The sequence below is a fragment of the Octopus bimaculoides genome, chromosome 18, assembly GCF_046866305.1.
Source record: "Octopus bimaculoides isolate indiv1 chromosome 18, ASM4686630v1, whole genome shotgun sequence".
Lineage (NCBI taxonomy): Eukaryota > Metazoa > Mollusca > Cephalopoda > Octopoda > Octopodidae > Octopus > Octopus bimaculoides.
Genome location: NC_142945.1, coordinates 28,263,133 through 28,288,558, shown reverse-complemented (window position 1 = coordinate 28,288,558; position 25,426 = coordinate 28,263,133). Strand labels below are relative to the sequence as shown.

The 25,426-nt window shown below is 34.7% G+C and overlaps 1 protein-coding gene across 1 annotated transcript in view; it reads right to left on the bottom strand.

The window, feature by feature from the left end:
• The window catches only part of LOC106867762 (ras-related protein Rab-8A), a 36,047-nt gene that overhangs the window by 10,498 nt on the left and 123 nt on the right, over positions 1–25,426 (bottom strand). Inside the window, exons 1-5 of the mRNA XM_089365940.1 lie at positions 25,425–25,426; positions 16,385–16,445; positions 8,029–8,106; positions 6,871–6,960; positions 756–872 (exon numbers count right to left, since the gene is read on the bottom strand). The exon at positions 25,425–25,426 is cut by the window's right edge and continues 123 nt beyond it. Coding sequence (XP_089222066.1) covers positions 756–872; positions 6,871–6,960; positions 8,029–8,106; positions 16,385–16,387 — 288 coding nt within the window. The 5' untranslated portion in view covers positions 16,388–16,445; positions 25,425–25,426. The remainder of the gene's footprint in view (positions 1–755; positions 873–6,870; positions 6,961–8,028; positions 8,107–16,384; positions 16,446–25,424) is intronic.

The following is a 25,426-nucleotide window of genomic DNA, read 5'->3' as shown; positions in this document are numbered from 1 at the left end:
TTTCCATGCTAGCATGGGTTGGACGACTTGACTGAGGACTGGTGAAACCGGATGGCAACACCAGGCTCCAATCTAAATTTGGCAGAGTTTCTACAGCTGGATGCCCTTCCTAACGCCAACCACTCAGAGAGTGTAATATATATATATATATATATATATATATATATATATATATATATATATATATATATATAATATATTGTTCCATTAAGGTATGATCAACAAAAATATTTATATCAACAGTTAATTGCTAACTTCTTCAAACTCAAATTGCATCATTCCTCTTACACTCTATAATCATCAACTATTCTCCTCAAAATAGAATTAATATAAGAATTGTTAGTAAAGGGTAATCATTCAAAAATTTGTTTCAAAAATAACCATTTTAGTCTGTGAAAGGATTATAGTGTTAAAATATTTGTGCTTAACATAGTTTCTATTGATCATTTTCTTTCAAAACAAGGTTTCTAACAAAGTTTCTGACAGTTAGAAAAAGAACACTTGGAAGCTTTTGAATATTTTTTTAGTTAAATAAAACTAACAGCTGAAATAGCATCATGTCCTGACAAATTATTTTACAAACCAAAACAGAACAAGTTCTATCAATGATCAGCCATTCTTTTAAAGTCACTCATAGGAATTCTAACAGAATTGCTCGTTTCTAGTCAGTTATCAGTGACCATACTGGGGCATCACTATTATGGATTTGTCTTTATAAACTTTAACATAAGAGAAAAATGTACACAAAAACTTACCATTTTACGGTCCATTTTTGCTTTAATATCTCTAGCCAAAGTAAAGAAGGCATCCTCTACATTGATACTGGCTTTAGCACTGGTTTCCATGAATTTTATGCCATGTTCAATTGCAAGCTAAAGTAAAAAAAAAAATAAGCAGTTGAACAGTTATTAAAATGCCTTTCCAATGTTATGAGTAGGAAAGTTACATTGATTAAAGCATTTTAGAGTATTTTCTTATCAAGATGACAATATACTTTATTGTTCTGAAAAATTAAACACTAATGAATGCAAAGATTTATACTTTTCACCTGTAGAATATGAATATTTTAAAAGCATAAGTACATAATTTGTTGTACTTCAGACATTTATCTTTACAATATCTCATTCATGTCATTTTTTCAGTGTTTTCAGTCAATGAAATGTGGCACTACATTCTCATAAGTACTCCAGTATTTATTTCAGTCTGGTACTTTATCAATATCTATTTGCCAAACCACTGAGTTACAAGCTACAAATAATAATGCCAACATATATAACTGATCCAGCAAATTTACTGACTTGTGTTAATTTAAATTATCCAGCAAGACCCGAATGAACCATGTGATCAAGTGATCCCCAAATTGGAGAAGCCTCTTGGCTCTTGTGATTTGGGTCCCCTATGTTACCAAGCTTTATGAATCAGTAGAAAAAGTCCAACAGCTAGCCTCACAGTTCCAGAGTCTTGTTGGGGACAGTCATTTTGAATATAGTAGGCGACATAGAAAGCGGCCACATATTCACTATTCATATTATAATGATCGGGAGTATTCTCCCTTGGTTTGATTGACCATTCCAGCGAAATTTTGTAAAGTTAAAACTAAAATTTATGGAACGTCATCAGTAGTTAACCAACAAGGAGCTCTGTTTACTGCTTTGAAAAGGTAAAACCCTCTCAGGTAGTTTGATTCTGGAAGTCGTAATTTATCATGTGACTCACTCCACCTGATGGTTTCCCGAGGACACCATCAAGAAGTGAATTTGCAACAAGTTCAGCAAGGAATTCATTGTGCATTTCTCGGCTCCCTTCCTATACATTACAGTTCTTTATGCTATATCAAAGGAGTTTAGAGTGGCTGTCTATGAGAAATTCTATATGATAAACCGTGACAACACTTGCTGCTTGTCTAAGAATCTCTGCACATTCACACCTCACCAGCTACAAAATACTAAGTCTGCCAAGTAAAGGTTGTCGGTAAGAGATGGACCTTTTAACCAATGGAACACATCTACATAAAGGAAAAGAGATGCACCAATCTAGTCAAGCAAAAACTGGGACAAAGCACAACAGCAATATACAATAGAGGTGGTGCACACAATAATCACTTTGCCCATGTTTAAAGAGAGAGCTTACTCTCACACGATATTTGAGTGAAACTAGCAACACTTCTTGGAACCTTGTCCAAGTTTCTATCCACCAGAACTGGAATGAACCAGACCCTTAAATAACTTAAACAGCCTGTCAGTATATTTCCCTTGCCTCTCTAAGTATGAAGCTGCAAGTCCATTGTCTCACAGGAGTGAATTAATGCCTTGTATTTCTTTAAAAAGATATTACCCACCTCAACCTCCATGGTGTTTAATATGATGGTGACATCGCAGTAGACTGCATGCTACTTTGAATAGAATCTCCCTACATACCTCCAGTCACAGCAGTAACAACTGAATGAGATGCATCACAGGAGGTGGAGGCTGTCATGGAGGCTTACATTTTCCCAACTATAAGCACCAGCTTCTTTGCTAAAACTTAAGCTAAATCTTTAGAGATCATTAAGGGCCATAATTCAAGGAAGAGCTAGCTTTACAGGCCCCATGACAGTCTTCTCTATTTTGTCCTACTTTCTGCATCACATCTCCCAAGTGACATATCATGGCACTTGGTACACATGTAGCATACACCTTTCCATTCAGTTTCAGTAAAGCTTTTGTTTATAAAGATGTGTGGAATATGCAGTCAGTCATGCACACACACACACACACACACACACACACACACACAAAGCTAAGCTAAGCTAGCTGATTGTTGGTTTTTTGTAGGGTGGGTGGATGGATACAGGACAGGCTTGTCTGAATGAGTACTGCAGTACTCACCCAAGTCAGTAGATGTAATAGGTCATGGGAGGAAGGGCTAGCAGGGTAGTTTTGCCTTTCAACCATGATTAAATTATCTTAGTTATATGCAGATATATATTATATGTAAGTGAAGTATAGCAAAATGGTTTAGAACTTCATTCACAACTATGAGGTCTCCAGTTTGATCCACTGCATGGCATATTGGGAAAATGCCCTTTTCTATAGCCTTGGATCAATCCATACCTTATAAGTGAAACTGAGAAGACAGAAATGGCAAATTCAGAAGCACCTGGTTTTACCTGGAACATTTTTATCAATGACAGATAATACTGAATCAACAATGCCCCACTTAAGAGATTCAAAGACTTCAATTTCTTCCCTGTTTAATGGGAAAGAGTTAGGCTATGTTAGAGAGATTGTTCATTTTGAGAAACCAGATATACAACCATTATAATAAGAGACAAGACCTACAATGATTCTAGAGGTGAAACATGAAGTGAAAACTTGGTTTGTTCAAAGTCAGGCTTAAAAGCTGTATAAGAGATGTTACACATGCATTTCACATTTGATACAGTCTCTTCTGTACCGAATGTGAGACTAAGTTCTTTTGTAACTTCATGAATTTTGTCAGAATTTATATTCATCCAAGCTGTTTCCAGCTTATATAATGTTGTCAACATAAGCTGAAGTATCATCTAGTAGATTTTATTGATGGTTCCCACAATTCTTTGGTGAAACTGAACAGAAATCAATAGAATTGCCTGGGTCTTCCATTAGCAGAATAATGATGCTCTATATCCAAGATGATTAACATCTGATGTAAGTAGTTTTCAAGTCTGGGTTGTTTACATTTTTAATGACCTTTGGCATTGAGTAAGCATCAAGGGAAGTATGCAAATTCATAGTTTGGCTGAAATCCACTACTAATCGTTTCTTCTTATTTATGACCATGAACACCAATGAACATTACAAAGAATAACCTGGATGGATGATGCAGTCTTGCTTGCAATCATTGTCTCCCTTCTTATGAATGAATTCTCTCGTTTAGAGAACCTTCAGCTTCGTGCAGCAACTGGTTTGACTTAACACCTAATGAACTGAAAGGCAGAGACAGGTTGTATCAAGCTTGGAGTTAAAGCATTGCACTGAATGCTTATTGATAGATAGCCTTAACTAAAGAATCAGAATTCGATCCTAGTATTCCAGGCCATGAATAATAGATTCTGTGCATTCAGGCTAAGTTTACACTTTTCCTAATATTGAAAATTTTGTAGTGCATACTTGGGTTACATGCAATACCTCATCATTAGCAGTTATTATTTGTTCCTTTAAATTTCTAATAACAGACTTGGATTCTGTTGTACCAAGTTGCTCCAGAGTCTGGAATGGTTGGTTATTAGCTTGTTCCCCAATGTTAATCATTTTCATTGCTATATTGATTCTTTTGTGAAGCAAAGACAAGTCTTGATCTAGTCAATCAACCATACAGTGAGGGAATTAAATATTCGTACACGTCAAAATTCTTTATTTATTTAATTTCTAATGAACATAAATGGGATATACCAATACTATATTTGCATACACAAGCATAAACTAAGAATATGCAAAAGAAACTAATAAATTATAGTAACTAATGAATTTATATACAATTATATATATTTAGGGGTGAAAAAAGTATTCGTACAGAATAAATTTATGATTTTGTATGCCACAAAATACTGTTAAAATTATTTTTTTTTTACTAGAACTTTCTTGTTTATTCCAATAATCTTATCAGTTGTCATTTTTAAGTGTCAAAACGCGAACTTCTTCATTCAGCACAGAGACAACATAAAGTAATGTCGTAATAATGGCAAAAAGTAAAGAACTCACAAATTCAGTGAAAAACTTAATTATTGAACAGTGGAAAGCAGGTAAAAGTTACAGGAAAATATCAGAGACCCATTGTATTCCATTTTCTACCATATCTTCATTTATTCAAAGATATAAAAAAATCAAGAACTGTTGAAAACAGAATAAGATCCAGTGCACCACGCAAGATTTCCCCCAGATCTTTAAGAAAAATGAAGCGAAGAATCGAAAAAAATGCAATGATCACCAAAAAGGAGTTGCAAGAAGATTTCTTAGCTTCAGTGTTACACTACAAACAATCAGCAATGAACTTCATAGGAATGAACTGAAGTCACGCTCTTCTAGAAAAACTCCGCTGTTGACTAAAAGGCATAGAGATGCCTGTTTAAAATTTGCTTATGAACATAAAGATAAATCTGATACATTCTGGGAAAATGTTCTATGGACAGACGAGTCAAAAATTGAATTGTTTGTACGAAATTCACATAGCCATGTTTGGAGGAAAGATGGTACCGCCTATTTGCTGAAAAACACAATTCCTACCGTAATGTTTGGAGGTGGCAACATTATGGTGTGGGAGTGTTTCTCTGCAAATGGCACTGGCAATTTACCTGTGATAGATGGTAGAATGAATGCAGAGGTGTACCAAAATATTTTTAACAATAGTTTATGGGACTCTGTAGAAAAGCTCCAGCTTTGTGAAGGGTGGGTTTTGCAATAAGATAACGACCCTAAGCACACAGCAAAGTCTACCAAAAAATGGATTGTTGATCACAATATAAAATTATTAGAATGGCCAAGCCAGTCACCTGACTTAAACCCCATTGAAAATTTGTGCCGTTATTTGAAAATTAAAATTCATTCAAGAGCCCCAACGTGCATTCCAGATGTGAAGAAAATTTGTCAAGAAGAATGGGGAAAAATTCCTAAAGAAACATGAGGGTCATTGATTAAGAACTACAAGAAGAGTTTGATTGAAGTGGAACTGAATAATGGTTATGCTACGAAGTATTAAATCAGAATTATCGGTTATTTATGTTCTGTACGAATACTTTTTTCACCCCTAAATATTTATAATTGTATATAAATTCATTAGTCACAATAATTTATTGGTTTTTTTTTTACATATTCTTAGTTTATGCATGTGTATGCAAATGTAATATTGGTATATCCCATTTATGTTCATTAGAAATTAAATAAATAAAGAATTTTGACATGTACGAATATTTATTTCCCCCCACTGTATATGGCATAACTGATTTGATATCACTCCTTGCTTTCATAGTGGTTACTTTGTAGTAGGAAGCCTGATTCTGTCTTTTGTTTTCTTAGATAAGCAAAGAATCTCAAAATGACTGATAAAATGAAAAGAATTATAGTCTGCTTCACAAACAGAATGAAACATTCATTGATGTTATCTGTTCCCACAAAAGAAGCACGCACTTATCAGAACCAGATTTCCTTTTTGTCTTAATGGAGCTTAACTAGTTTGGGTCAGATTCTGCAACTGAAGAATCTTTTCAACATCAGGTCCAGCACAGGAAAGAGAGTACCGCTGAGAAGAAAAACAAATGTTGTGTCGAGTCACTTGCTCTAGAACGTTTGTCATGTTGAATATTTTGCTCAAAGAGTTATCTAGTATAATAAGCCACTACACTCTAGCTGGTTCAATTCTTCTTGGTATCTCACACAATTTTTAATTTGATGGAAGTTATCATTAGAGAGGTAGTTAATGAAGAGATTAATTCTCTTCATTGCATTATTCCACAAATGCAGCCCATGTGCAGTTCCACCTAGGGCCAGGAAGTATCAGCTTAGGCAATGAAGAATATTGAAAAATTTTTGTCATGTAAAAGAGTCATATTTGATGCAGAATTGCTATTTTTATTGTTGGACATCTTAAGATTTTCATATGCCGAAGAAGATGGAATAAAAAAGTAGTTGAGAAAATTATCATGAAATAAAAATATGCCAATAAGTTATGTTGCTTGATATTGTATCCAACTGAACTTATACCTTGTTAAGAACATTGATATCTATAGTCAATACCTGTGTAGGACTGATATATGGTATAAACAATCACAGCATTGAATAAATAAGATGTTATAAGTAATAAAAGTCATTCATTCTATGCTTGAAAGACAAAATAATTGCGTGTGTGTGTATTTACCTGTTCTCCTCTTTCCTTAGATACTTGTCGTCGATCAGTCATATCACATTTGTTACCTAAAATCATTTTCTCAACGTCTTTAGAAGCGTGCTGCAAATAAAATAAATGCAGATTATTATTAGAATTCATAATCATTATTTTTAATAATTTAGCATCATTGTCACCATTTTAATATTCAGTCCATGCATCTCAATATATCTGTTCAGCTTAATTATATAATAACCTCATTCAAACTTTAAATTACTTCAGATTCAATCTATACTGTCATACACAATAAGAGTACATCTCATAGTCTAGAGCAGTGGTTCTCAAACATTATTTTTTAGTCATGTTCACTTTTTGAAAATATTTTGGCATACTTTGTACTTTAGGTCAAAATATGTACTACAAAACAAGGTCTATATAAATTAACCTATAAACATTTAATTTATTTGTTATTGTTTATGTTAGAGATAACTGGAGACAGTTCTCATCACAGTGTAAAATAATATTGACTTCAAATTTTGGCACAAGGCCAGCAACATCGAGGGGTGGGGAGGTGTCGATTACATTAACTCCCAGTGTTCTGGTACTTATTTTATTGACTGATAGGATGAAAAGTAAGGTTGACAGAATTTGAACTCAGAACACAAAGACAGATAAAATGCCACTAAACATTTTGCCTGGCACAGTAACAATTCTGCCAGCTCACTGCCTTAAAATATTGGCTTCAAATTTTAGCACAAGGCCAGAAATTTCAAGGGAGGAGGTAAGTCGATTACATCAACCCCAGTGCTCAACTGGTACTTATTTTATTGACCCTGAAAAACTGAAAGGCAAAGTCAACCTCAGAATTTGAACTCAGATTGTAAAGATGGGTGAAATGCCACTAAGCATTTTGCCCAGCATACTAACAATTCTGCCAGCTCGCTGCCTTACAGTGTGAAATAATACTAATAAGGACAAAGAATTGGTTTTATTTTAACAAATGTACAATATTTTGAAGGTTCTCATTCTCAAAAAATAAAAATAATTTCTTTAAAATAACAGCCAGAAAAAAAAAATGATAATTGTGAAAAGAATATTCTTAATAGACACTATTGGAACAAATGTATCTCACTCTCACTAGCTCATTTTATTTCAATTTTTACAAAACTAATAAAACTTGGTTAAACTTACCTCTTCAATATTCCGAATCCAATTTCTTATGTTTTCAAATGATTTTTCATTTGTGATATCATAGACTAACATAATTCCCTGTAAGAAAATGAACTTAAGTTAGAAACATGAAATATTCAATGTGTTTTAACTTGCAATATGACAATGCAAATAATGTATAGCTAGATAATTACATTTTCAACTCTATCGCTAGTTCACCATTTTCTTTTCTTGTTTTGAAACATATTCTTAAAGAAATTTATAACTATACATCTGTGTCCATACATCTATACCGTCAATACTGTGCACTGTAGAAATCATTGAACATCTGACATTGCAATTAGGTGGTAAGACAAGTGAGTAAATAAATTCACAACAAACTGCAGAGAAATGTGGTGATAAATGATGCCAAGATCACATTCTGTCCCAAGAGAATGCCAGTATTTTGCATTGGCTCTACTACCACTATCTTGTCCTGCTTTCTGTAATTTAGCCAATGTTTTTGCAGAAAATATTTATCAACATGGAAAAGGAAAAATATTTTAATGAAGAAGATTAAATGAAGTTGACATACGAGTTCTATCAGATTTCTTGTACATGACACAGTAAACCTATAAATTGCATATGCAGCAATTAGATGCTTCTAAATCAGTCATCTGGCATAAACCTTTCAGTTTACTTCTCTTTTATTCTTCACACACTAACTTTTAGCAAACTGGATCTGGCTCAAACGAGATTAATTCCTTTTGCCACATTCTTTATTAAATACATTCTTGTGAAGAAGCTTACATGCTTATGTCTTTTTTATAATAATCAACAAAAGACATACACACACATGCCATTACAAGCTTTTTCAAATAACTTTATTTCAAACCACATTCTGAAATATATACTTCATTCGCTTTGGATAAAGACAAGTCAAAATATATTTTCTACTTCTATACCAATCAGGAAAAATCTTGATTCTTTGTAAAGCTAAATCTCTGCACTTCTTCATAGCCTAATGTTTCAAAAACATATACTTTAAGCAAACATGTTCAACTGACCATGAATAATTGTCCAACCATCTTCTATACCAACAAGCTACATAACACACACATAGTATTCAAAAGTCCCTTTAGTAATTTATAAAGGGACTTTAGCATTAAAATATAACAACTGAAGTCGGTTGAGTTTTTTAATGCATGCTCTCTCCTTTCCTACCTCCTTAAAGCCTTCCCTCATTGTCACTACATTTATAAACACATTCCGCTCAACTTCAGTAATTTAATTGGCTCTCATGTCTCAGGGACTCAGAATAGCTGGTCTGTTATCCTGCCATTCATATTACTAACCACAAGGACCACTCCTGACACTTGAACTAGATATGCCCAGACACCAGAACAGGATTAACATTATATTGTGCCATTTTTAGGACAATGAACATTCTCTCATCTTTAGAAAATGGCATTTTTCTAAACAAACAACATTAATTAAACAATATTAACAAAATAAAAAAAAATATATTGAAAAATAAAATTGAAGCAAACTATATAGTCTATATACCATTTAAGTGCTAAATAGACATTTGAATCACCTGACATAATACGAGTACAATGTATAAAATAAAACACCATTCTTTACAGATACATGATATGGTCAAAGACTCAATGCTTGGATTATATAAGCCCAGCAACAATCTAGAAAGGCACCCTTTACTCATCTGACAACACAAGAAGTATGCATGCTTTCTGATTATGTATCATGACACTGAAATTTTAAAAAAAACATGACTCACTAAAAAAAAAACTCTTGGCTGAGTTGTTTCTCCTGAACTAACAAAATATATTCAAGAAGTAAGTAAAAAAGTGGAAGTGGGAGCATTAGAAAATTATAGGTTTTATTTCCTCTGGCTTCTTACCCCCTGATAATAAAAAAAAAAATGTATCCATTCAATTTACATTGATCTTTCCAAGTGGGCAAGAATTGGATGGAGATTTACTGAGGTAGTAATTAACAGCCAGGTGTCCTTCCTGTTACCAACCCCTCTGTTTCTCACATAAAGGATTTTTTTTTATCCTACTGGTTTTTGAAATCACAGAACAGCAGAACATATTCTTTACAAGGAATGTAAACATGTCCAAATAATTGCATTCACTCACACACACAATGTATGCTACTGCATGGTACTTTGAACAAGTGTTTTCTACTATAGCTTTTGGCTGACTAATTGTTTTGTGTGTGAAATTGGTAGATGGAAACTGTATGAAAGGTCATTGTGTCTATGAATGTTTATTTCAGCATGTCTTCACATTGACACTGTATGTGGTGATATTCTTATGTCTCCAACAAATTCAATGCATTTTGTTGCTCAGTTGTTTAGACATGGGGATGGATCAGTGAAAATACAATCACCTTAATTGGAAAACAAAGGAATAGGGCTAAGAAGGGTATTTGGCTGTAGAATACCTCGTTAAGTGTTGTCTAACCTATGCCAGCATGGAAAAAGCAGTCTTAAAAATGATGATCATCATAAGAGTTATTGAGAAAGTTAGGCATAACTGTTACATAATTTCAGAAAAGTCCTAGGTGATGCATGTGAAGAAGAGGAGATATTGACCTATAACTAAGAAAAACTGAGAGTTTCAACAAAACAACTTGCTATAAGCCAGACTAGATGTAACTGGAGCAAGGTAACAGTGAGATAAAAAGTCACATGGTGGTGGATAATACAAGAGATAGAGCTATGAAAGCTAAGAGACAGGTATGAAAAGATTGGATTAAAGGAGAGAGTGAGCAGTATAATCAGGTAGCTTGAAGAGAAACTAAAAATCAGATATAGCACAGGGAGAAGTAGAAATTACAGAAAGAAAGAGGTTTGCCAATGTTTTGTGATAAGAGGATCAGAAGCATAAGATGTTCAAAATGTGAAGTAGTGTCAGTGCATGAATGACGTGGTTGCTGAATGAGGAGAATGTGTGGAGGAAAAAAGGAACCAGGGATTATGATAAATGGGCCCAACAGTAGAACTGGCTGTTAAAATTGACAGCTGTATAGTCTAAAGTGTAATTAAGATATGAAGACAGAGAAGACAAGCAGAGATATGCTGAAAATATTTGAGAAACTCAATCAGGTAGTAGTATAGGGTAGTGTCATACCCAATATCACCAATTCCAACAATGGTAAAGGAAATGTTCTGGAAAGTAATTAAAAAAGTATCAAACTGATGGACTAAGTTATGAAAGTAACTTGGAGCACAACTAATTACGAAAAGAATTCACTTTTCATGTTCATGCCAGAAAGACGTAGCAGTAACACTAAGAATAAGCCACTGTCTAGTATTCATTTATTTTGAGAAAACATTTGAAAGATGAAACCTGTCAAAGGGCAGAGGAACTCATGAGTAGGTAACACCAAACAATAAGGTGTACATTTGTATATATTGTTTATATATTTTTATTCTATTTACATCTATATTTTTAAACCTTATATTTTTCAATATTTTTCATGCTTTTTTATATGTTTATATGTGTGCTCCAATTGATCTCAAGAGTTATGCTGGCAGCAGTTCAGCTCCTGTAGGGCCACCTATACATGACAGGTTGAGGGCCAGGATCCAGGTTAAAATAATCACCCAATGAAAAACCTTTGAGCCAGGGTCACAGTGAAGCCATGGGAAGCAGTATGATGGATGTGTTTGTTTTGGCAGAGCAGGTGCTATCTGCCACCAGGCAATACACACAAAGACACTGGGTGAAAGAACTTACAAAGGCAAGAGCCAGGGCCACCCAGTTCAGTAAGACAACAACTGCAACATCTATAGGTTTAGCAGTTGTTGCCACTTGAAATGTTCAGCTAAAGAAAGATAAACATAATATTTTCTCATATCAGACACTTAAACTGCTTTACCTATCGCATGTGTCAACAAGGGGCACATCCTGCTAAAGTTGTGGCTTCAGCCACAGTGTTCAAAAAGTTAATAACAAAGTCAAACTCAAAACTTAACCTTTTGAAATGTAAAACAAGTATTTCAACATTTCTATCTTCAATGTCCAAACATTAAACCCTATAAATTAGTTTCCTGAAATCACTACATCTGCTGTCAAGCAAAATATTGGTATAATTTGTATACAAAAACACCATTTTCATCACAGTGATCTCGAAGTAAAATATTATGATGCTTGAAATGGGTGAACTTTTATCTCTACTTCAGCAAAGAAAGGCCCTAACAACTCTACAGTGTGAAGTGTAGGAATGCTACTCAGTCCCTACACTCTACGTTCACTGAACAGTATTGAAGAGATCCATCCTCCAATCATTATAACAACTTTTAATGGACACCCACACACCACTGTTATATTTTTGCTTCTGATGAAGCAGAAGTTGTCACATTCTACCAGAAACTCTCTTATCTTGTGAGACAAATACCTTGTCATAATGTCTTGCATATAGGAGACATACGAATGCTCATCTTGCAAAGGATGAATACAAATACAGCTTCCATTAAACAACAAATTGAAATGGAGAATAACTGCATTAATTCATATCTAAAAACAGCCTCATCTGTCCTAACACAAGATATTAAAAGCAAGCTGGCAAAAAGTGGACATTCACATACACAAATGGTACAAAAGCACAATTAGACTGCATACACATTGATAAAAAATGGGTAAACAGTGCCATGAACTGCATGACATTTAATAAAGTTTCTTCTAGCCACAAGATAGACTGAGGTAAATTTTAGCTGATACTAAGATCAAACAAAAAAACCTGAAACCAAACATAAATGCTCTAACAAATCCTGATATATATGATCAATTTACAATTACATTAAGGAACAGATATGAAACCCTGAAAAATACTTCTAAAACCACCACTCCCAACAATGAGTATAAAAATTTTGTCACAAGCAAGCAGCAGACAAGTGCATCCCTCTGAAACCAAAAGTGAAATATATGATTCCCTGAGAAACTGCAGCTGTTATCAAAAAGAAAGAGACACTTAGAAGGATTTCTAAACTAAAAAGAACAAACCTAAAACAGTTCACTAAAGTAGAGAAGGATTTAGCCTCAGAACATCATAAAGAGCAAGAGCTTTATATACAAAAACAAATCGACAACATCAAAGTTTCTACTGAGAATAAACAATTATCTATGGCATGGAAAATTGTAATTGAAGTAAGTGAAAGAAAGAGCTCCTCAGAATCCAAACTGAAAGCACCAAGTGAAGTTGAACAACTCAAATTATGGAGAAATCACTTTAAAACCTACTTGGTAAACCAGCTTTGAAATTAGAAAGATCATTCATCATCAACTCAACCATACAACTTGGGTTTTCTATGGTTGAGCTGGAAGCAGTTCTAAAATTGTTGAAGAACAGAAAAGCAGCTAATTTAGATCAAATTCCACTTGAAGCATGGAAAACAAGGGAATTTAATGGCATTCTTCTTCAATTCTTGAATGCTATGTACCATCAAAACCATATAGAGAAATGGAGTAAAGGATGCATCCTTTCTTTCATTTCCAAAGGGAAATCTCAGTGTCACCAAAAACAACAGGGGAATTACTCTCACTGCCACAGCAGCCAAAGTTTAAAATGCCATGCTACTCAATCATATCTGACTGGAAATCTAAAAAATCTTGAGGAAAAACTAAAAGGGCTTTCAAAGAAATAGATCAACATACAGCCAAATTCTTACATTCTAAGAGTTCCTATTTGTTGACTTTTTCAAGGGCCTTTGACTCAATATAGAGAGAAAATAGAATACTTCTTGCATGCAGTATCCCAAAAGGAAATTGTCAATGCCATCACAATGTTGTACAGAAATATTCAATCTATGGTTCATTCTCCAGATGGTGACAGAGTTCTCTGACAGTGGTTGGTATTCTCCAGGGTGACACTTTGACACCCTACCTGTTCATTATATGTCTAGATTATGTCTTATGCACCTCTGTAGATGAGATGGACAAAGGATTCACTTGTTTACCAGCCAAAAGCAGATGTTTTCCAACTGATCCATCACAGATGCTGACTATGCCTATAAGTTGGCGCTACGAGCAGATGAAGTATTGAAAGTGCTGCTACATCAACTCGGATAAGACAGAATATATGATGTACAACCAGAGTGGCAACATTAACTCCGCACATGGAAAATCCTTGAAAAATGTTGACAAATTTACATACCTTGGAAGTAAAATTACAAAGGATGATCTGTCTGCAAGAGATGTTCATGTCTGAATCAGCAAAGCCTGAACAGCTCTAAATAAATTATCTACAGTCTGGAAATCTAAGCTTCCATTAAATTTGAAGCAATTTCTTTCAGGTGGTTGTGCAATCTGTTATATGGATGTACATGGACTCTAAGAAAGGTGTTTTGGGAGGAAAATTAATGGAACTTATACAAGAATGTTTCAAGCAGCTCTGGACATCTCTTGGAAGCAACATCCTATGAAAGAACTTCGGATCTTTACCCTTTGAACGGCAGATCGAAAAATTAATTTTTTGTAACTAAACACTTTCAAACTTCGGACACTGGTAGAATGTGTCATATAAAACATCTTAGTGCTGTTGAGAAAAGTTTATATTTTCAAAGTTATTTTGTGTTAAAGTTGTCATATTTCGGTAACTTCAACCAATCAATGATGTGTATTCAGCTGAATAAAATTACTGCCATTGTTTGTCAACAACAACTATCGGCGGTGTATATTTCGTTTGTTACTGTTATTTATGACACCATTCATGCATTCATACTGGTTTTAGCTTTAGCGGGGGTTAGGATTTTTGGTTAGGGTTAGGGTTTTAGAGTTAGGGTTAGGGTTGGGATTTTAGGATTAGAGTTACGGAAAAAAGTGAAAAATGAAGAAATTGGACGGGGAGGAGGGCAAAAAAGTCTTTCTGAAAATAGTAGCTGAAAAACAGGAAAAAAAAAACTAAAATGCACAAATGATTGTGGTGGTGCCATGAAGTAAACATGCTTTAGATAAACTTGTTTATTCATACAAACGTAACTGAGATATGTCATAAATAACAGTGACAAATGAAATATACACCGCCGGAAGTTGTTGTTGACAAACAACAGCAGTAATTTTATTCAGCTGAATACACATCATTAGTTGAAATTACCGAAATACGACAACTTTAACACGAAATAACTTTGAAAATACAAACTTTTCTTAACAACACTAAGAGTAAAAGGTGTTTTATATGACACATTCTACCAGTGTCCGAAGTTTGAAAGTGCTTAGTTACAGAAAATTAATTTCTCGATCTCCCATTCAAAGGGTAAAGATCCAGAACTTCTCTATGGTAATTTATCACTAATATCACATATCATCGGAGAAGGAAGAACAACATTCACTGGACATTGCTAGAGAGCAATCAGTGACGTTCTTCTTGGGGAACTGAAGTAGGGATACACAAATGTTGGTAGACCACATTAGGCCTACATAAAGCAGCTGTGCAAGGACTCTGAGTGCACCTGAGAAGACCTACCATGCATAAAGGCAGACCGAATGGATTGATGAGAACAAGTCACAGTTATCCATGCAATAAGTACGACTGGATGATGATTTAACAGTAAAAGCACCTGTGAAATAAATTCTTTCAAATGCTTGGAAGGCTCTTCAAAGTAATTGATAGCTTCTCTTACCTAAATAGACCAAATTAACAATGGGGGGAGGGACTCCGAAAGTATAATAGCCAGAGTGAGATCAGGACAGGAAAAGTTCAAGGTGTTATTACTTCTGCTGGCAACAAAGCAACTCTCTCTTCAAGTGTAAGGTAGATTGTAAGAGGTTTGTGTTTTGGTCCATTCACTAGAAAACTCATCTAACCCATACAAGTATGGAAAAACATAAAATCGATGATGATAAAAATGAACATATCTAAAATATATGATACATAAGTGGAATATTAAGCCTACAAGTAACTGTCGTCCAGCCTTTTCTCAACTGTAATATATTACACTCCTATGGGACAAATAATAGAAATAGGTCAATGTTCAGATAAAAACTGCACATTCACACAGAATATTAACAGTTAAAGTTGACATACTAGATATGTAACATTCAACAGTGTCAAATATCTTACATTTAAAATCCATTGAACCTGAAATACAATTTTTAGTTTTTAAATCCTTCTCTTTAAAATATGCAGATATATTGCATAATTATTTCAAAATAGAAGTTAAAATATTACCTGTAAGATTCATGGCTTAAATTTTCAAAAAGGAGGAGTGGACATTAAAACAATGATGATGATGATTACTATTATAATTGTAAAAATGAAAAGAAAGGCATAATTTAAGACAATGGGCATATTTTTACCCCTAAACGAGAGAACAAAATTTGAAAATTTATATCATTGTTAATGTAAGTTTTTAAATATAACTTATATTTACCATGGCACCTCTGTAATATGCAGTCGTGATGGTCCTAAATCGCTCTTGACCAGCTGTGTCCCTGTTAAAATAATATATATACATATATATATATATATACACATCATAATCACAATTCTAGTTTTCTAAAACTCAGGTAAACACATGACAATAATAATGATTATTATTATTTAAGCAGTGAACAGGCAGAATCATTAGCATGCTGGAGAAAATGCTTAGCAGCATTTTGTCTGTCTTTACTTTCTGAGTTGAAATTCCACCAAGGTAAACATTGCCTTGAAGGGCTTAGTTGAACAAATCAAACTCCATACTTGTTTTTTAAGCCTAGTACTTATGCTATTGGTCTCTTTAACCAAAGTTACAAGAAAGTAAACAAACCAATACCAGTTTGTCAAACAGTGATGGGAGAGGGGGGCAAACATACACAGACACACACAGACATATACATACATATCACAGGCTTATTTCAATTACCATCTACCAAATCCACTCAAGGTTTTGGTCAGCCCAAAAGACACTTGCCCAAAGTTCTACAGAATATGAATGAACCTGGAATCACATGGTTGGGAAGCAAACTTCTTACCACACAGCCACATCCGTGCCTTCTGTCTTTACGGATTCTGTGTTCAAATACTACCAAGGTTAACTTTACCTTTCCAGGTCAATAAAATAAGTACCAGTCAAACACTGAGGGTGAAGTAATCAACCTGACTCTCCCTCTAAAATTACTGGCCTTGTACTAAAATTTTAAACCATTACTTATTAGTAGTGGTGGTGGTAGTAGTTTCAGGCAAATTTCTACTGCATCATCTGATACATTTACATGTCACCAAGGTGTGTGCAGCATTGTGTTCTGGTTTTAGCTGGTATTTGGTGGGGGGGAATTACAGACTCTTTTCATTACTGTATTGCATAAGTTTGTTTTATCATAGGGTTGGGCTTAAGTCTTTATTTTATTAGTGTTTGTATTGGGTATTGTGTATGTAATGGGAGTTGTTTTATTCTTTTAGGTAGCCACCCTGCAGAGTATCTGTTGTGGGAGTTATTACCTGAGGGGCAAAAGCCGCCTATAATTCTTAAAAACCTAAGTAATTCTTTTCTTACCCTCATAAATATCTCAGTAAAATTAGTAAAATATAACTTCTTAGATGATTCATGTTGTTTTGCTGTCAAGGCAGATTAAGCAGGTCTTTTTATTATTAGCATGAAGGGTTGGTCCTAAGCCTCTCTTTTTGTCTACAGTATTTCAAAGTTGTTTGCTTGTCAGTTGTTTGTGACCTTAAATCATTTGTTTCAAGTTTAAGATATCCCTAACTCAATTTCAACTTTCATTCACTCTTTAGCTAATTGATCACACAATTGAATTAGAAAAATGAAGAAGAATTTGTAAAACTAACAAAGTTCCAGTGACGTGATATTTGCTGGTAGTAGGAAGGAAAGTGAAGATACTGATAGGGAAAGACAAATATAAGTTTTTTAATGTAGGTAATAATTGTGGTAAACAATATACGGGTCATATATAACACTAATAGGGTAGTAGTTATTTTAATTGACAAGTGAAATCAAAATCGAGTTAAATTCGACGACTGGCACCCATGCCAAAGTCGTCTCCTTCATTGGACACGAAACTCAGCTTGCGAAGACTTATTGGGGCAAGCGAAAGCGAAATCGTGATGGCACCTGTGCCCAGCGTCGCTTTTCTGGCACTTGTGCCCACGGCATGTGTAAGGACTTTCGAGCGAGATCGTTGCCAGTGCCCCTGGACTGGCTCTTGTGCGGGTGCCACATAAAATACACCATTTTGGCATTAGGAAGGGCATCCAGCTGTAGAAACTCTGTCAAATCAGATTGGAGCCTGGTGTAGCCATCTGGTTTCACCAGTCCTCAGTCAAATCGTCCAACCCATGCTAGCATGGAAAGCGGACGTTAAACGACGACGACGACGACAACGAACAGTTATTAGAATTTCTACACAGGACAACAAAAATTAAGAGATGAGCAGAAGATCCAGGAAAAATTTCATTGTAGAAAGTGGAGGTTAATGACCATGTTTGAAAACATCAGAATGGAACAAGGAAGTAATAATCAATGCACAAATTAGAAGAGTTTCAAATGTACAGAGTCAGGTTCTACTGCCAAACAAATACTTGTGAACCTCTTGTTGAAGAAGGTCTATCCAAACAATAGAGAGAAGTCATTTATGAGTTCAGATAGAAAGTTAAAGACCCTTCAACTAGAGGGAAAGGTGAATAATGACAGAAGACTTGATAGCCAGCTCCCATACGAAGGTTTCATCAGCAATAATGTACTACAAGCCCACTAACTAGTTTTGAAATTGAAACAGAGTCTCTGAAAAGCATCAAGGAACTAATGGTTGTATAGTGTAGCAGACAAAAATGTTAGAGATAACAACAGACCCAGTAGGAGGGGTTTGGGTAACATATGAAGTTACAGGGAACTATACATTGCAGCTAAGTAGAATGTTAATCAGTATGTTCATGGAGTAGTGAGAGAAACCAAGTAAATGCTGTATCAGACACTCACAGATAATTTCTCACTTGTGTAAAAATATTGAAATAACAACCAATCATTTCATAAGATAGGAAAATTGTAAGTTAATCCAGCCATCACATCATTCATCCTCAAAATGACTAGGTTTTTTTTATATCCTCCAGCAATTCAGGTATTTCATTTGATTTGTGGACTTGATACAACTGCTTCTTGAAGACCAACATTCATACCATTAGGCATATTTATAGAGTCAGTATCAACAGTTGTGCTAACAGTAGTTGATTCTAGTTCCTTAAGTATTTAATAATACTAGTGGCTCAACTGTTACTAACTGCAATGGACACCAAGAAGAACACTGCTTGGATCCAAGGTCAAGTCAACTGGATGAAGGTGTATGTTGTAAGACCAGAAACACCCAGTGGCTCCTGGATGCAAAACTGAAAATATGCCCAAGTACTGCATCTGCAGATGAATGTTGAACTTTTATTCATCTCGTTGACAAAATTCCTAACCTTAGGATAGAAATGTTTGAGAGCAGCTTTATTTTGCATAGCCCTTTCATCTGAGTCACTCAATGCAGGACTGTAAGTGAGGTCAATCTTTCTACAGCCCAATAATAATATTCGTTTTAGTGCAATTAATTCAGGTCTATTGTGTCTTATACTAAGTTGATAGGAATTCTTAAATGAGAGAAGACTACAATCAACTTACTTTTAACTATGTCAGTTGTACAATGTGGACAAACAAATGTTTCAATCCATGTTGAATATGAATCCACGATGATTAAGGTATAGCCAATATAATAATAATAAACCCAATCCATGTAAACACATTCGAAGAGCCCTCAAACAGGCCATGAATCATTAGCTTTTGTAAGATACAGCTAGAACTTTTGACCACCATGTTTTGTTACTAACTACAATGGACAATAACTCGTTTTACTCCATGCAGTATTTTTTTCTAGCATGCACTTCCAAGTATGGAAAAACATAAAATTGATGATAACAATGAACATATATAAAATATATGATACATAAGTGGGATATGAAGCCTACAAGAAACTGTTGTCAAGTCCTTTCTCAACTGTTATATATTACACTCCTATAGGACAAATAATAGAAATAGGTCAATGTTCACAGAATATTAACATTTACACAGAATATTAGCAATTAAAGTTGACATACTAGATATGTAACATTCAACAGTATCAAATATCTTACATTTAAAATCTAATGAACACGAAATGTAGTTTTTTGTTTTTAAATCTTTCCCTTTAAAATATGCAGACATATAAAATTGCATAATGATTTCAAAATAGAAGTTAAAATATTACCTGCAAGATTTTGCTTTAGCAGCTTCATTTAATGTTGTTTTATATAGTATATTCTTGCCTTTTTCAAAACATGTGTGCATTGAATAGCACAGCTGAAAGGGCTGTGCAAACTAAAAGCTGCAGTCAAACATTTCAATCTTAAGGTAGGGGGATTTTGTCAACCACATGAATAAAATTTTATTTCATCATTGAAACAACTCAGTTGACTATAAGTTATCATCAACTGAATGGTTACTGGAAAGACAAGTGTGCTTGTAAATCCAATTTTGTCTTTTGTCACAACAGGTGAAAATTTTGACAATATAAGACAACAGTAGACAAGGTGGCATCTAAAGTCACCTGGTAAAAATACTGCATGGATTAAAAAGTGATTGTCCATTGTAGTTAGTAACAGTTGAGCAACTAACACAATCAAAAGTGAATGAACTAGTATCACTATTGCAAGTAGTGCAGTAGTGCAACTGCTGATACTGATTCTACAAATATGTTTAATGTTGATAAACTGTTATCACAGATTTAACAAACTTCTCAATAGGCTTAGCGAAACTAGGCCACCAAACAGTCATACTTCTTCAACTATTTATTGAACATCCATATGAATGTCATATATTCTAGTTTATATCAAGGCTCTGTAATGAGTTAGAATAAATGGCAAATGTTTACGATATATCAAATCATTCTCATCTTTAGTAAATGACCATTCTAAATCTAAACTGATTTCCAATTTTGTTTCTGTACTCTTCCCTTAATTTCCCTTGTATCAGTTTCCAAATTTTGAAAATGTTTTCAACAAGTGAAAAATATTCTGCTGAAAATTATTATACTTCCCTAAAAGTCAACCAAATAAAATTATGTCACCATTAGTATTGTTGTTAAATATCAAATATCAAAGAGTATCAACATATGGAATATTCTTGCCAGATATATGCTTAATGATGAAATCACATTGTAGAATTAAGCCTTACCTGGCAGTTTTTTGTGAAGCTTGTTGAGATACAAGTAGAGTGTCATTAAAAGTTGATAGTTTCCAAACAAAATTGCTTTCATGAGAAAATGTGTCACAATTCATCAACACACTGTATGGCTGCACTGGTCTCCCTTTCAGTATTCAATCACTTCCACTATGACAGGGTAAAAGTGTGACTTACAAAAGCTACTGAGTGTCCTCTCTGGGGATAACGCTCCAGAAACTGCAATTTTTTTATGCATCCACAGTAAGATGTATATTGAATATGACTGTGAAATTGGAGCTTCAGTAAGATGAGTGGTAAGTATTTTAAATGCCTTCTTTTTCTTTCTGTCCCACTTGAATTTCAGAATTAGCTGAGGTAAGTGGTTCAATTTTCTGCAGAATAATTTTCCATAATAATTTATTCAATGTCCTTTGATTTCAGTATCAGCATATTTTTTTTAGTTTCACTACTTAGTCATGTAATGAAAAAAAATTCTTTTTTCAAACATATTCATTTCAAGAAAAGTCAAACATATTCTGGAGAATGACTTTTCATAAGAGAATTGCAACATTGTTAATGTAGCAACTATTGCATGCATTCTCTCAGCACACTAAATGATTCAGTGCTAACACATAAGGATATCATCTCAATATACTCTGATTCCCTAAATCTCTTTCCATACAATTCTGAAATACACCACTTGAATTCTTAAGGCCCATATGAAGTCTGTTCACTAAGACCATAGACTGAATTAATAGCACAATTACACTGTACATTTTCAGCTAAAGCTTTGTATGCTTTAAATCAAATGTTGAGAAAAATTTTCCATCTGTGACGCCACAAAAGACTGTATCACATGTTGACATGGGAAAAGAATGTGTCAATATATGCATTCGAAATGTGCCTCATAATCAGCACACATACAAAATAAACTGATATCATTTTCTTATCCTAACAAGTGAGGCTCATCTGATTCTAGAGTAATCTGATAGCATAATAATATCCAATATTTCCAATCTCAACAATTCATTTTCTTTACTTCACTTTGTAAATGAACTAATTATATTGTAATTCACATCATAAAAAATTAATATGAGCTACAAAACCTTTAACTTCTAGTAAGATAATAAAATGAGTTGTCCTGAATAATATCTTTTCCAATCATTCCAAAAGTGAAAGGGTTGCCCACAACAATAAAGATACAAAATTCTTCTGCATCACTGAATTTAAACTTTATCTGAATTAACTCACCCATCCTTAGATCAGTGCTGTCAGAAGTGATTAAGTGTTTGTGACGTGACCTGATGAGGCACTTGAATGAGAAGCAAAGAATTATTGAACATAATGCCTCAATGTCTACTTTCATGCCAATATCTCAAATGTATATAAGGCACAGGAAAAATTCAGAGTTATCTACCCATATTTCACTATTTACATTTAGCATTTGTTCATGACTCTAAAACCAGTCTAGTGTAGAGCCAATTTTAACATTGTTTATATTATAACCAAATCTAAATCAACCAAACTTTGCAAACTGTCCTTATTTTCCTCATTTGTGGCACCTTATTCCATATGCTATTCACATTTCTTATAAGCCCTCCCACACCCACACACACAACAACACCTAATTTCCACATTTCACTACATTAACATTATTCTAAGTGCTGATGGTTTTATTCATCATCATCATCGTTTAAAGTTCATTTTTCATGCTGGCATGAGCTGGACGGTTTGACTGAGGACTGGAGAGCCAACGGCTGCACCAGGCTCCAATCTGATCTACAATGTTTCTACAGCTGGATGCTCTTCCTAACGCCAACTACTCCGAGAGTGTAGTGGGTGCTTTTTATGTGCCACCAGCACAGGAGCCAGTCAGGCGGGCCTGGCATCGATCATGTTTGGATAGTGCTTTTCACATGCCACCGGCATGGGGACTAGTCAAGGGGTACTGGCATCGGCCACATTCAGTTGGTGCTTTTTACGTACCACCGGCACGGGAACCAGTCAGGCGGACCTGCATTGACCACATTCAGATGGTGCTTTTTACATGCCACCAGCACAAGAGCCAGTCAGCAGGAATTGGCCACAGCTACAATATTGGTTTTACTTGACTCAACAGGTCTTCTCAAACATATCATATTGCCCGACGCATCAGGGGTATTCTTAACAGGGCCAGACATGTGTGGCTGCGATCTCACTTTAGTTACCAGGTATTCTCAATTTCAGCAATCTCCAAAGGTTTTGATCAGTCATCGCCTCTGTAAGGCCCAATGTTCAAAGGTCATACTTCACCACCTCATCCTATGTCTTCCTGGCTCTCTCTCTTCCATAGGTTCCTTCTACAGTTAGGGAGTGGCACTTCCTCACACAGCTGTCTTCATTCATATGTAACACATGAACATACCAGCGCAGTTGTCTCTCTTACACACCACATTTGATGCTTATGCCCAACTTTTCTCTCAGGGCACTTACACTGTCATGTATGCACACTGACATTACACATCATACTAGCCTCATTTCTTTCAAGCCTACGCAAGTCCTCAGCATTCATGGTCCATGTTTAACTGCCGTGTAGTATGGCAGTTCACACACATGCATTATACAGTCTACCTTTCACCCTGAGCGAGAGGTCCTTAGTTGCTAGCAGAGGTAGGAGCTCTCAGAGAAACCACCCCCACTACAGACTTGGTTTCCTAGGTAGCAGAAGCTATAAACTACTTCAAGTTTCTCCCCCTTGCATGTGATGGAATCTGTTTTCTGTACATCTTCAGTGTTTATTGAACCAGTGCATCTGCTACACACAAAACTCTTTTCCCGGTTAGCTTTCCTTTGATATTATGTGTCCATAGCTTACACCAGGTACATTGTATGGAGCTTCAACCCACACCTTTTCTACAGATTGAGTAGGGCCATCTACTTGAAAGGGATTGTGATTTGACAGCCTTCCTACTTTTAAGACTTTGGTTTTTGCTAGGTTAACCCTATGGCCCTTCGATTCTAGACTATTAATGTTGAATTTTGTTAATATGATGTTAGGTGTCAGTTACTCGTAAATAATGCCTCTGACTGTAAGAGGAGTTACTTCAGTGTATTTCATTTCAAGATGACACTGCTTATAAGTCAGCGTTTGGTGACTTATAAGAATACTATAAATGGAGAAATGGAATTCATTGCTCCAATTACTAGTGCTTACTCTTCAAGGAGTAACATATTTTAAAACAAAGATATTTATAATTCTTAATGTTACGAAATATTCATATTAATCATGGAAAATAAGCTGACAACTTTCAGATTCATATTCGACTATTTTAGTTTACAAAAATAAAAATCATTGTTTATTGTTTCCGACACAAATATTGTGATAATAATTTACATTATATATCATATATAAGTCATTACAGTAGACTGATTTTTATATCACTGGTATTAGCAAAGTTTAGAAAATACAAAGACCTCAACTACCATATGAAGATACTTTTGTCACAAAATTATTCAAACCTATAAATTAAAATATATATATATATATATATATCCACACACACACACTATGATAAGTGTTTAGTAAACCGACTCTTATAACTTGAAGCAGTTGTATACTGTCAACTTAATGTGACAGTCCCAATATGGGAATCATACTGCTGCTATTTAGCCCTAGGAAGCTGGACCGCTTCCTGTCAGCCTTGACACATTTCCTGTGTCCTTATATTTGCGAGGGGGAGACAAGCACCCCCACCCAGCCTAATCTGCATTCAGGGACGTGTTTCTGAGTCATTGCTCATCATCAGCCTGAAGTAGCAAGACCAGCTGGCTGAAGATGTTTGTCAACCTCTTGCAAATATATATATTTCTAGGAAATGTGTCAAGGCTGACAGGAATCGGTCCAGCTTCCTAGGGCTAAATAGCAGCAGTATGATTCCCTTATTGGGACTGTCACATTAAGTTGACAGTATACAACTGCTTTATCATAACACTGCTGTTTAAATCTCTCAGTGAGATTTATAATGAGATCATTTCTAATCTTATAACTTGGTTTCAAATTTAAGTTGGTGTTTTGTTTATAACCCCATTTTACTTCTTTTATTTATGCCTGTCTCAAGGAACACTAAATAATATGTTTCTATAAAGATAAAGCTACTTCATTCATAAAATACTTACATTACACACTTTTCTAAACTGTATTCTGCATACCTTTCTAGGATGTGTAATCCAGCAGTAAAGCAAAAGAAAAAAATTTCTAACTTACCA